Source organism: Rana temporaria, chromosome 3 (genome assembly GCF_905171775.1).
Source record: "Rana temporaria chromosome 3, aRanTem1.1, whole genome shotgun sequence".
NCBI lineage: Eukaryota > Metazoa > Chordata > Amphibia > Anura > Ranidae > Rana > Rana temporaria.
In genome coordinates, this window is record NC_053491.1 from 439,378,862 (window position 1) to 439,393,639 (window position 14,778).

At 46.3% G+C, this 14,778-nt stretch overlaps 1 protein-coding gene across 1 annotated transcript in view; it reads left to right on the forward strand.

Moving 5' to 3' along the window:
- Nucleotides 1-1,764: 1,764 nt before the first annotated feature.
- The window catches only part of PDE4A (phosphodiesterase 4A), a 114,020-nt gene continuing 101,006 nt past the window's right edge, over nt 1,765-14,778 (forward strand). Inside the window, exons 1-2 of the mRNA XM_040346417.1 lie at nt 1,765-2,014; nt 4,705-4,741. Coding sequence (XP_040202351.1) covers nt 1,782-2,014; nt 4,705-4,741 — 270 coding nt within the window. The 5' untranslated portion in view covers nt 1,765-1,781. The remainder of the gene's footprint in view (nt 2,015-4,704; nt 4,742-14,778) is intronic.

The window sequence follows — 14,778 nt, forward strand, 5'->3', positions numbered from 1 at the left end:
TGGATGGAATTGGCTGTTTTCTGGTTGGTTTCACTTTGCTCCTGGAATTGCTCTTGAGCAGGGCTTTTTTTCAGCTGGAACTTGAACTGGAACTCTGTCTCAGGTCCTTTGCTCCCTGCTCACCACTATTGCTTGTAAACACAGAAGTCCGGCTTCTGTGTTTACAGGTGATAGCTCGTCTTCCAATGGTTCCCACTGATCGGATCTCCTGAGCGGCTCCCACTGAGTTCAGGGTGGGGAACTGGGAGATGTAGGTGCCTGGGGTGCACTGTGGCTGCTGGCATCCCCACTGGATGATCGCCCTGCAAATGAGAGAGGTGGAGCCACTTACAGTGTGCGGGGAGGTACTAGGGAAAAGGAGGGGTGAAGGTGAGATGTGGATGGAGGATGCAGAATAAGGATGAGCTCTGGCGTGTTCACATAGAACATGTGCAGAGCCTGCCAGGAAGTGTGCACGGCGCTGTGCTAATCACAGCCAGGGAGACATTGTCCCGATGCTCGGCTGCAGGGATCGTGAAATGTCTCCCTGGCTGTTATTAGCACAGCGCCATACAGACTTCCTGGCGGGCTCTGCACGTGTTCTATGCGAACACGCCAGAGCTCACCCTTAATGCAGAAGTAAGCAGCTATGGGAGAGGGTTCTGCACTCTGTGTTTAGTGCACCCCTGAACTCTGAACTATTAGGTAGATTCACATACATTGGCCTAAATTTAGATTTAGGGCAGCCTAGCCTAGCCTTTTTAGGCTACACCGCCGTAAATTAGTTAGGCTAGTAGTGATTCACAATCTACTTACCTGCTAATCTACGGTGGTGTAGCCTAAAACGAGCGGGCGTAAGGGCGCCTAATTCAAATGACTTGGAGGGGGGCGTGTTGTATAGAAATGAGGCTTTGACACTGCGCATGCGCCGGGCGACTACATTTCCCAGTGCGCATTGCGGCTAATTGGCCGTACGGGCATATTGATTTCAACGCAGACGTAAAAAACGTAACTCCCGATTCGCGGACGACTTCCGCAAACGACTTAAAAAATTTGAACCTCGCGGCGGGAACGGCGGCCATACTTTAACATTGTTATTCCACCTCATAGGTGGAATAACTTTAGGCCGCCTAAGGCCTTACGGAAACAACGTTAATCGACTGCGGCGGGCTCGCGTTCGTTCGGGAATCGTCATAAATGCTCATTTTCATAATCTACGCCGGCCGCAATGGAAGCGCCACCTAGCGGTAAGCCAAAACATTGCAATCTAAGATAGGACGGCGCAAGTGTTTAAGTGTATCTCTGTTAGAGAATACACTTAAACATAGGTCGCTTGGATTCAGAGTTAGGTCGGCTTATCTGTAGATAAGCCGGCCTAACTCTTTGTGAATCTACCTATATGTATGTAGCACAACCCTAAACTCTGCATTCTGTGTGTAACCCTACTAAACTCTGCACTCTATACATAATCCACTCCTGGTATTTAATGCCCCTTTAAAACCCTCCCACTATTAGTATGATTTCACCCACTATTTGATGTGGTTTGGAGTGTGTGTGTGTGTATGTGGGGGGGGGGGGCGTTTGGGGGGGGTTATGGTTAAGTTCCAGCACCTATTTTCTGAGAAAAAATGAAAAAAAGGCTTGCTCTTGAGGTTTTGTAACATTTTGCCATGTCTCACAACATGGGCCAGCATGCAATATATATAACCGGGACTGTCGGGTCTTTTTTTTTACTCCCAGCAATTGTGGGGTAGCATGAATGTATAGCATTAATAATCACAGTACAAATAGAGCTGTTACCCATGTATTTCCTACAGCCAGCAAATTTTACTTTTTCTTCCCTCTCCAGCTTCGATGTGGAAAATGGGCCATCTCCAGGTCGCAGCCCGATCGATTCGCAGGCGAGTCCAGGGCTGGTGCTGCACCCCAGCTTCCCGCAAAGCCAGAGGAGAGAGTCGTTCCTGTACCGCTCTGACAGCGACTATGACATGTCCCCGAAAACCATGTCGCGGAACTCCTCGGTCACCAGCGAAGCGTAAGTTTGTCATTGCACCTCTTGTGTTTAAAGTTCCTCCTTGGCAATCAGCTAGGTTCCCTAATTAACATTTTCTAGCAGAAACTAGGAAAATGGTACCCAGAATCTGATTGCTATGGCCAGTACGGGTACTTTGTTTCTGTAGACACAATGATATGGAGCATACTGCATTGTATGATACTAATCTGGCAGTGGAAGACTGGCTACTTCTCTTAGGAAAGTCAGAGATGTGTGGCAAAAAGAAGTGAATAACCTTATGTAGCGCTACCCCCGCAGGAGCCGATGATTTGTTTTTGGGATCGGCATATTGAGTTACCTTAATGTGGCGTATGGGTGCAGTTGGAGAACAAAGCAGTGAGCGAAGGTCCAGACAGTGAATAAAGGGTTTTCCAATGCTTTATTCCAGGCCAAACACGGCCAACATCAACATTAAGTGGGAAGAGCAGGTTGATGAAGAAGAACCTTGCAGTGTCAGGCCCGGATATTAATTGAGCAGTACTTGCTCGAAAGAGTACCAAACTGTTATTCGTTGCCCCACTCTAGTTGGAGTGGGTAAAGTGCCCCCGGACAGACCCCTCTCACAAGCCTGGCAGCCAAAGCGTCACTTAAGATTTTCTGGGAGGAACAGATCTCTCTCACAGACCTGGCTCTAGGGCCTCTGCCACAGGCCGATTACTTTAGGTGAGCTAGAGGGATAAATTGAGCGAATCCTCCCAGTAGGTTTGTAACATAGGTCACTGGATGACAGCAACACGTACCTGTCACCATTCCGGTCACCAGATCCCCGATTGGCTCGCTCAAGCCCTGTTGGACAACCTGCCTCCGGGTTCTCCTCAAGCCGACTCCCCAATCGAACGGCACCCAGCCTGGGATCCTCTCAATAGAGCCGGGAACCCAGTAAGTCACTGGAGTCCCCTTTCACCTCAGGATGAGGGTTTAGGTAGACTGCAATTCTGGCCTGGTGGGCCTCGCTGGCGGGGTCCATGGATGTGCGCACCCTGAAGGTGGATGCCGCACCTGGAACTCGGACCCTGCGAAACTTGGTTAGCACATGGCACCTGTCACAGATATACCCCTCCCCAGCATGCCTTGCAAGGGAGAAACTTCTCTGATTGGCTGCTGGGGAAAGTTGCTCTGCCAGAACCCCTCTGGTGCCAACTGCTGGCCAGGGATGGTATTGCATTCCTGGAGCACAGACTGACCCAGTGGACGCTTCTGGAGTGACAGAAGTCCCAATTTTAGCAAATTTTGAATGGGAACAAAGTAACTCTCCCATTCCCCACTAACTTTAGCGTAGTGCCCATACTGAAAGTATGGGGGCGCTACATATACAACTGTAGAAAGATAAAATGGCAGCTGTGATTGTTCAGCAGCTTTAAAGTGATTCTGTGTTCACTTTAAACCTTCTTAAAGGACTTAAGACCTTCAAGTACCTAAAGGTGCCTAAACATAATTGTAGACCCCCCTATAGGTGCCCCAAATCTTGACGCATTCTACAATACATATGTTTCCTGCCTTGCACATAGACATTGCTCCTTATCGATCAGGATGACCTCATTGACCAATAGCAAGTCAAACTTGATTAGGAGCCAAAAATCATAAGAGTATCCTGGGTTTTGGTTTGCTCGTGGTATTTTGTGAATATTAAGTACCGTATTTATCGCGGTATAACGCGCTCCCGCGTATACCGCGCACCCCTAAAGTTGCCCCGAATCCTGTGGAAAAAAAGTTTTTTTTTTGTACTTACAGTTTTGGTGTCTTGCGTGGCGTCCATCGGCGGCCTCGTCGGGTCCGGCGTCCATCTGCGGCTTCGGGTGTCCTTTTCGTCGGGTCCGGCATCCTTCTAAGGCTTCGGGTGTCCTCTTCGTCGGGTCCGGCATCCTTCTGCGGCTTTGGGTGTCCTCTTTGTCGGGTCCGGCGTCCTTCTGCGGCGTCCTCCCCGCTCGTTTCCCGCGCCGAGTTTGAATACTGCGCCGACATATACAGAGCGCAGTACACTCGTGTATTGTCGGCAATGCTCGGCAACTCTTGCGTTAACGTCCTGTACGTCCAGGACGTGAGCGCGGAAGGAGCCGAGACTGCCCGACTATACCCGAGTGTACTGCGCTCGGTATATGTCGGCGCAGTATTCAAAACTCGGCGCGGGAAAGCGGGTATCGGCATATACCGCGCACCCACGTTTTTGCCCTGATTTTCAGGGCAAAAAAGTGTGCGGTATACGCCGATAAATACGGTACATATTTGCATTTTAGGTTGGCTTTTCATATTTTCCAACATGACAAAGCATAGACCTGTATGGCTGTGAAGGTTCTCATTTATCCCGGTTATGGTATATCTAGTAAAAGTTGGTCACATTCAACTGGACTTGATCTGTAATTTTTAAGGGGCATTTTGTACCTTATCTAAGCCACTTCAGTTTTAAACTGAAGAATTGGCTTGGATGAGCTACAAACCATCTTCAGGATTACAGAACAAGTCCTGTGAATGGGACTACTACTAGGAAGCAATGATTCACCTCAATTCACCCTAATTAACCTTAAAACAACCCTCAACATTCCTGTTTCGTCACTGACAGAGATTAGACACCTATCCCTGCGGTAGCTCAACTATTCATAAATCTTTAACACAAATCCAGGAGAGAATAGTGAGATTTTGTATCCTGACTAATGTCTCCTTCTCTTCTTTTTCAGGCACGCTGAAGACCTCATTGTTACCCCATTTGCTCAGGTAAATCGATCCGTTTCGTTTACTAATTTAATTATTTTAAATATGATGGACTCCAATTCTACCTGACAGTAGTTGGTCTGGATCAGAGAAAACTCCTGATTGGAGCAGGGTGCCCCCAAGATCCCAGTGACCATTGCTTGAACAGCCATTCAGATCCACCACGTCTTACAGACGTGGGCCACAGCTAACAGAAGGAGCAAGAAGGGAGGCATTGACCACTGGGACACAGGGGCTTCCTACTTGGAGGTCTAGGGCCATTTTTTTGTAGTTGTAGGGAAAGCTAGCAGACATAGGACTTTTTTGAGTTTAGATCCACTTTTAACCATACCATATGTGATCCATACCATATGTGATCCTACTTTTGTCTCTGATTGTTATGGCTCATTCACACGTGAGGTTTGGGGGCGGTAAAACCTCATGGTCCAGCCACGCTTTATCACTCCTTACTGCTACCCCTTTAGCTGCAGTGGCTGGAGGTTATACACATGCCACAACTGCAAAGCCCTGCTTAGCGGCAAGAATTTTACCCTCTGCAAAACAATGGTATCTTTATTAGATATGCACAGACCTATAAAAAATAAACAGTTGCCTGCACATTTAAAAATAGGATTTTTTGTACTCCCCGTAAAATCCTTTTCTCTGTCGTCCATGGACGGACACAGGCTTCTCAAGTCTTGACAAGTGGGTTATGTTCCTGTTCACAGGAGAGGACTAGGCAGAAACATGTTGGAGATTTAAATACATGTTACTTTAAGGCTGCATTCACACCTGAACGTGGCGTATGTTACCACGATTTGCCGCGACAAATTGCAGCGTTTTGTCCCGCGATTTGCCGCGACAAAATGCAGCGTTTTTTAAGCCTAACATACGCCGGAGGGGTGATCAACATTGTCGGCTATGCCGAAAGCCGCCTGAAAAAAAGGTCCGGCACTTGTTTTAAGCTTCAGGCGTACGGCGTTTCGGCGTGGAGATGTGAACCATCTCCATAGCCGACAATGTTAAATCACCCCTCCAGCGTATTGCAGGCTGCAATAGCGTCGCGCTACAGGAGACAATACGCCTAGGTGTGAATGGAGCCTAACAGAGTTGAACAGCCCCGCCCAGGGGGCGGTCCCTCCGGACATAACCCTCCTTCCTGCAGAAATGTTGTTTGGGAGCCACGTCGCGCGACCGCGCAATTGTCAGTTAAAGCGACGCAGTGCCAAATCGCAAAAAGTGGCCCGGTCATTGACCAGCAAAATGGTCCGGGGCTGAAGTGGTTGAGGACGTGGCGGTCGCCTGCATCTTAACAACCTTCTAGTTAGCAGTGTTTGGCAGAGTTTAGGAGCCTCTGGGAACGTTCAATGTTTTTTTTTTTTTTTTATGCTGGGGGAAAAAACGCAACGGGGGTGTTTTTCTGCTTTTAATTTCTGAGCTTGAAAAACTTCTGTAGACTGCAAAGTGTGCATGGTGGGTGGACACTAATGCCGCGTAAAAAACGGTCGTTTTTTGTCTTGTAAAAAAACGTTGTTTTTTCTCATTATAAATAATTTACGTTTTTCAAACTTCATTTTAAAAAACGACATTGCCTACACACCATCGTTTTTTTAAAATGCTCTAGCAAAGCGCGGTTACGTTCAGCACGTACGGCGGCACTCTGTTCCATTCAAGCTCGCGTCATAACTTGCTTCTGAGCATGCGCGGGTTTAAAAACGTTGTTTTAAACGTCATTTTAGCCTACACACGATCATTTTTTATGACACAAAAAAATACGTTTTGAAAAACGATATAAAAAATTGTTCGTTTTTTTTTTTTTTTTTTTACGTTTTTCAGAAGACATAAAACAACGTTTTCCCCACACACTGTCATTTTAAATGACGTTTTTAAAAATGTCGTTTTTTTTCATCACAAAAAACGGCCGTGTGTACGCGGCATTAGGATAACATTATTTTGCTTCTAGAGGCAGAAAAACAAAACTGCTAAACGCTGCTGCTAGGAGCATTTTTTTTATTTTTTTAAGCTGGTGTGCATGGATCCCTCATTTTTGGATGGAGTAGGGAGGGAGATAAATCACCACCAAGTGTTTTTTTTATTTTTTTAAACTTTGCTAGGTACATTTATTCCCTAATATTCCTTGTGACCATTGTCACCAAGCAAAACGTGATGGAAAATCCCAAATTTTGGTTCTCCCACATGGTGAGGGTAAATCTTCCTGTTCTGGTCACCAAGATCTAAGGGAAGCATTTCCCTCACCTATTTCCTGTTGCAGGAAGTGAAGGAAAATCTTTCCAATGGGGCAAACATGTAAAAAAAATACGGGCATTGTTTTTTTAACCCTTTTTTAACCCTTCCCCACTATCCAAAACTGAAAAAAAGTTTTGCCTATGCATACACTTTAAAGCGGTATTAAACCCAAAAGCAAACTTTCCTGATATTGCAGCTTAGCAATTCTTAGATGTGGTGGCTGCATTCGTTTTCTTTTTAAAGGCTTTCTTTCCTTTCCTGGTGATCTGTCCAGTAAGTCTGTTTTTCAACAGAACAAGCTGTCCTGCAGATTTTGAAGTTACAGGGATGAGACAAACCATTTAACACTGAGAGGGGCGCTTACAATGATCAGATTTTTTTTATTTACGTAAAACCTATATCCCAAAAAGAAAAAAAATAACTGTGGCTGTAACTGCTTATAAAGTGTGAGTTCAGCTTCAATTTGTTAGCGCATTTAAATCTGCTAGTACAGCCCTCAAAAAATCCACTCGCCTGATTGCAAAAGGCGAGTGGATTTTGAGGTCTGGCGTGTGGACTGCCTGTGGGCGGGGGGAGCACCGCCGGTGACTTGTCGGTATGGTTCCTCTATCGAGATGGTTCCTGTAAGGACTGCGCAGGCGCAATCCTTGCCGATGGAAATCTCCGAACCTCGGCCGGCATCCAGGCTCATTCCTATACATCCCCGTGGATTGGAGGATGTTAAAAAAAGAGCTAGGAGGCCAAGCGAAGCGAGGACGTGAGGCCGACTGGCCACTTACCTCAAATTTCACGTCGCCCTGGAGGTTCGGTGATTTCCGTTGGCAAGGATTGCGCCTGCACAGTCCTTACAGGAACCATCTCGATAGCCGGAAACCATATCGTCAGATCACCGGCGGCCTGGGTTTTTCGGAGCAATAGTAGGAAAGGAGAAAGGAGAGGAGAGACGCTGCTGCCTGGTTGATCAGCGTGCCGTGAACAGCTTTCATTTCTATAGCTGTGTTCCCCCGCCGTGCGCCGTCATATACAGCCCCCTCCCCTGTCCGTGCACTTTGATGGACAGATCACCCATCCCAGGATTGGACGGGTGATCTGTTTATCAAAGTGCCCGAACAAGGGGGAGGGGCTTTATATCTCGGCGCGCGGCGGGGAACACAGCTATTGAAATGAAAGCTGTTCCCTGCGCGCTGATCAACCAGGCGGCAGCGTCTCTCTTTTCCTTTCTCTTCCCCTACGGGCCTACACAGGACACAGAGCTGCATTGGGGACACAGAGCTGCATTGGGGACACAGAGCTGCATTGGGGACACAGGGCTGCATTGGGGACACATGGCTGCATTGGGGGACACATGGCTGCATTGGGGGACACATGGCTGCATTGGGGGACACAGGGCTGCATTGGGGACACAGGGCTGCATTGGGGACACATGGCTGCATTGGGGACACATGGCTGCATTGGGGACACATGGCTGCATTGGGGGACACAGAGCTGCATTGGGGGACACAGAGCTGCATTGGGGGACACATGGCTGCATTGGGGACACATGGCTGCATTGGGGGACACAGAGCTGCATTGGGGGACACAGAGCTGCATTGGGGGACACAGAGCTGCATTGGGGGACACAGAGCTGCATTGGGGGACACATGGCTGCATTGGGGACACATGGCTGCATTGGGGACACAGGGCTGCATTGGGGGACACAGAGCTGCATTGGGGGACACAGAGCTGCATTGGGGGACACAGAGCTGCATTGGGGGACACAGAGCTGCATTGGGGGACACAGAGCTGCATTGGGGGACACAGAGCTGCATTGGGGGACACAGAGCTGCATTGGGGGACACAGGGCTGCATTGGGGGACACAGGGCTGCATTGGGGACACATGGCTGCATTGGGGACACATGGCTGCATTGGGGACACATGGCTGCATTGGGGACACATGGCTGCATTGGGGACACATGGCTGCATTGGGGGACACAGAGCTGCATTGGGGGACACAGAGCTGCATTGGGGGACACAGAGCTGCATTGGGGACACATGGCTGCATTGGGGACACATGGCTGCAATGTGGACAAAGATAAAGTTGTTAATATTTATTTTTATAACTTAATTCTGAATAAAACAAGTGTAATTTCATGAGATAATTTATGAGGGTGGGATTCGGGGCGGGGCATGGTAGGGGTTGGGCGGGGCAACTGGTGGCGAGTAACCCTTGCGGCCTGGCTAGTAGCTCAGGACTGGAAATTTTGAGCCCTGTGCTAGTAAATTTAACATCCCTTCCCCTCAGACTGACAATGCTGCGGTCCATAGGTGTCTTTGTTGCCCCTCAATCCAGACTGGGGGCACACTAATACAGGAGGAGCGCAAGACCTGTTTCACATGGGCTTCAACTTCTATAACAAAACGCACGCTTTTATGAAACTTTCAGCAAGCTTTTGACAAGCTTTGAGCAGCTTTCTCTAAACCTTTAAAAGTACCATTCAGCTCTTGTTTGGAAATGTTCTACACAGATCCTAACCTCTTGATGCCAGCCATACGCATATTTGCAGCTGCTTGGCGGGTGGGCCTCAGGTCCTGGTTCACACCTGTGCAGTTTGCTTTTGATCTGTATTTGCGGTGCGTTTTGCACTTTCGCACGGGTGTTTTTTCCCATGTTTTTGTTATGCATTTTGTGTTTTGCATTCTTTTGTATGTTTTCGTTTTTTTTTCCTTTATTTTTTGGCCAATTTGTTGTTGGGCAATTCAAAAAACACAAATCGCAACAAAAAATGCACTACATGTTTTTCTGCAGCTTTCCTATTAAAGTCTATTAAACCAAAAACACACCGGTCTGCATTTAAAGTCCCTGCCCCTTCCAAAAAACGCAGCGGCTGAAAAAAGCATCAACGTGACCCTGTCCCATAGGAAGCCATGTTACATGGACTGTAGTGCATTTCTACAAAAATCACAAAAAAATGCATAGGTGTGAACTATGCCTTAACACCTTGCAGCTGCATACATGCGGCTCTGTTAAAACAACTTGCTATGCTGAGAGCACACTCCCAGCACAGTAGCCAGTGGGGATCAGTAAGCTCCCGATGCATGCTTGCAATTGGGAGCTTTCCAATCATGTGACCGCTCTGACAGCCAATCACAGCGGCCACATGACCTGAATGCCTTTCTTTTAGTTAGGTGACGGTAACTGTGTGGGATCCCTGTGGAAGCTGGAAATCACTGTAGTAGGCGCATGCCCTCTGGTGGCTCTCCTGGGTGAAATCCCGTATATATACAGCTTCGCCCAGGAGAGCCACCAGAGGGCAGCAGCAGCAGTATATCTGCGTGAGCCGATCGGGAACCGGTTAATGGTCCCATGCAGAGCATCTGCCCTGCTGCTTACTGAACACAAGAGGTCACTGTCTTGGCAGGAGCGCCATTCAGAGAACACTTTGCATTCTCTCAGTGAATGAAAAGTGTTTTGTAAATAGACACGGTGCACATCATGCTTCCACCGCCTCTCCACCTCATCCAATCAGAAAACATGTTGCATTCTTTAACCACTTGCCTACAGGGCACTTTCACCCCCTTCCTGCCCAGACCTATTTTCAGCTTTTAGCGCTCTCACACTTTGAATGACAATTGCGCGGTCATGCAACACTGTACCCAAATGAAATTTTTATATTTTTTTCCCCACAAATAGAGCTTTCTTTTGGTGGTTTTTGATCACTGCTGCGGTTTTTATTTCTTGCGCTATAATCAAAAGAAGAGGGACAAGTTTGAAATAAAACACTATTTTTTATTTTTAGCTATAATAAATATCCATTTTTTTTTTTTTTTTAAAACACATTTTTTCCTCCGTTTAGGCCGATACATATTCTTCTACATATTTTTGGTAAAAAAAAAACGCATTAAGCGTTTATTGATTGCTTTGCGCAAAAGTTATAGCATCTACAAAATAGGGGATAGATTGATAGCATTTTTATTATTATTTCTTTTTTACTAGTAATGGCAGCGATCTGTGTTTTTTATCGTGACTGCGATATTGCGGCGGACACTTTTGACACATTTTTGGGACCAATTACATTTATACAGCGATCCCTGCTTTAAATATGCACTGATTACTGGTATAAATGTGACTGGCAGGAAAGGGGTTTACACTAGGGGGCGAGGAAGGGCTTAATGTATTCCCTAATTAGTCATTCTTACTGTGGGGGGAGGGGAGTGACTGGTGGAGGTGACCGATGGTTGTCCCTATATACAAGGGACACACCATCGGTCCCCTCTCCCTGACAGGACGTGGATCTGTGTGTTTACACACACAGATCCACGTTCCTGCTCAGTTCCTGAGCAATCGCGGGTGCATCGGCTGCCGCCGGGCACTCGCACCGGGTCCTCGGTGACGGTGGCGCACGCACGCCCCCTAGTGGTTTTTAAAGGCGCAACGTCATATGACGTCCACCCAGGATAACAGAGTCTTCCCCCCCGCCGTCTTTTGGCGGCGGATGAATGACTAGTGGTTAAAAACATTTATTATTATTATTATTATTATTAGTATACAGGTCTTATATAGAGCTAACAGTTTTACGCAGCACTTTACGATATAAAAGGAAGACAATACAGTTATAATACAATGAAATACAAAAGGGTTAAGAAGGCCCTGCTCAGAGGAGCTTACAATCTAATAGAAAATGCAGAGTATTCCGTGAATGGTGCCTGTGCCGAGCAGGTGACCTTCTGTGATCAGGTTACAACAGGGCAGCCAGGGGACACAAAAGATAGCTGAAATCAATGTAGTAGCAGTGACTACTACAGTCTCTTCCAGCGTTTCATGTACTTGCATACATTGGTTCAAGCAGGGGCGGACTGACAACTCATGGGGCCCTGGGCAATAGAAGACTATGGGGCCCCCTGGGCTTACAGATGGCCACCATGCCAGGTGGCAGTGCAGAGGTGGAGCAGCTAAAATCTTGGGATTTTCACATCAAAAGCATGTTTGTTTCGGACATATGAGGGACAGATGTAAAAAAAACACAGATTTTTACATACTGTCCCTGGTTTTACTGAGCCTGGCAACCCTGATGGGGCCCCCTAGTGGCATGGGGCCCTCGGGCAGTGCCCAAGTGCCTCAATGGTCAGTCCGCCCCTGGGTTCAAGTTGGACTAATGTAACTATATAAAAGTTAAAGGCATACTTAAACTTCAGCTTTTCAAGTGGAGAATCCCTTTAAATTTGCGAGGCAAGCCTGATAGTGGGAGGCAGTTCACACGCTAAGTGGATATAAATGAAATACTTTTGTGATCTGACGTTGCGTTACACTTAGTCACATCTGTACCGTGACCTTCTCTGTGCAGGGTTCAGTATTCCCTGTTCGGGATTAGAGGCGGAGGTGTGAAGAAAACCCCCTTATGTGGGATGGCGCACACACAGGCTTACAGATTCATATATTTTTTGGGGTGCAGCAGCAGCCCAGGAGACCTCAGGGTGTGGAGGTGAAGGCAGATCCCCCTACAAATGAGTCATTATGGAGAGATCCCAACTGTGAGCAAGGCATGCAAACAGTGCCACCGACTGGCCAGACTGTGAAAGTGCAAACACACTTTTTGTTGCATAACTTCCAGCAAGTCACTCTCTGTTAATTGAGTTTACAGTTTACTGGGATTTTTAAACAACTGAAGATTTTTTTATTTTTTTTATTTTTTAGAAGTCGGCTCAAGTACATTAGTAAGTAAGCATTCAAGGAATTTTCCCAGATGCGGCAGGAGGTGGTTACAAAATGTTAATGGGTAGGGAGCCTCATGGACATCGTGTAATACATATAATGCAAACACCTGACGAGGTCTTCACTTTCATATAAAAAAAGTGGCGCTTTTCCTGTCTGCTCTTCACTTACCAACACGGAACAGGCAGTGTTAGTGATTTTCACTTTTTGGGTCCTCCAGCTGAAGCTCCAACAACTCCCAAATCTTCTTTCCAACAACTTTTCATTTTATGTTTCATTTCATATTTATATAGAACCGAGATATGCAATTAGCGGACCTCCAGCTGTTGCAAAACTACAAGTCCCATCATGCCTCTGCCTCTGTGTGTCATGCTTGAGGTTGTCAATGTATTGCTATGCCTTATGGGATTTGTAGTTCTGCAACAGCTGGAGGTCCACTAATTGCATATCCCTGATATAGAAGGTCACCACGCCAGTATAAACAAAAAAAATCCAAGGGCAAATGTAACATTCTCTAGCCCTGTTTTTTATAGACAATTTTTTCCCTCCCAACTATCAATTTCCCTGCAATGCTAAGCTGCAGCAAGCAAGGACAGCAGACTACTAGGCCTGATTCACACCTACGCAGGTTGCATTTTTCATATTGCTGGTGCATTTTGCGTTTTTCAATACACGCTTTTGATCCATTGAAGTCTGTGGAACCAAACACCAGCAAAAAGTCCCTGGCCCTTTCCATAAAATGCCCAGATGTGAACCACATCCATAGGAAACCATGATAACCACTTCAGCCCCGGACCATTTGGCTGCCCAAAGATCAGAGCACTTTTTGCGATTCGGGACTGCGTCGCTTTAACTGACAATTGTGCGGTCGTGAGATGTGGCTTCCAAACAAAATTGATGTCCTTTTGTCCCACAAAAAAGCTTTTCTTTTGGTGGTATTTGATCACCTCTGCGGGTTTTTTATTTTTTGCGCTATAAACAAAAAAAAGAGCGACAATTAAAAAAAAAAAAAAAAGGGATATTTTTTACTTTTTGAAGTAATAAATATCCCCAAAAAATATATAAAATATATAATTTTTTCCTCCGTTTTAGGCCGATACATATTCTTCTACATATTTTTGGTAAAAGTTACAGCGTCTACAAAATAGGGGATAGTTTTATGGCATTTTTATTAATATATATATTTTTTACTATTAATGGCGACGATCAGCATTTTTTTTATTAAATTTTTTCGTAGCCGTGACATTATGGCGGACACATTGGACACTTTTAGCGCTATTTTGGGACCATTCACATTTATACAGCGATCAGTGCTATAAAAATGCACTGATTACTGTGTAAATGTGACTGGCAGTGAAGGGGGTAACCAGTAGGGGGCGCTGAGGGGGTTAAGTGTGTCCTCGGGCTGTGTTCTAACTGTAGGGGGATGGGCTACGTGTGACACAGCACTGATCACCGCTCCCAATCACAGGAAGCTTTGATCAGTGTCCTGTCACTAGGCAGAATTGGGAAATGCTTGTTTACATCAGCATTTCCCCGTTCTTCCTCTCCGTGAGACGATCGCAGGACTCCCGTCGGACCTCGAGCCTGCGGGACCTGCGGTCAGACTCACGGAGTTCGAGGCGGGCGCCCGCGCACCCACAATGACGCTTCTTAACCACTTCAGCCCCAGAAGAATTCACCCCCTTTCTTACCAGAGCACTTTTTGCGATTCGGCACTGCGTCACTTTAACCACTTAAGACCCAGACCATTATGCAGGTAAAGAACCTGGCCCCTTTTTGCGACGCTTTAACTGACAATTGCGCGGTTGTGCGACGTGGCTCCCAAACAAAATTGGCTTCCTTTTGGTGGTATTTGATCACCTCTGCGGTTTTTAATTTTTTGCGCTATAAACAAAAATAGAGCGACAAATTTGAAAAAAATTCAATATTTTTTACTTGCTATAATAAATATCCCCAAAAAACATATAATTTTTTTTTTTTCCCTCAGGTTAGGCCGATACGTATTCTTCTACCTATATTTGGTAAAAAAAAGTCGCAATAAGCGTTTATCGATTGGTTTGCGCAAAATTTATAGCGTTTACAAAATAGGGGAAGTTTTATGTCATTTTTATTAATAATGTT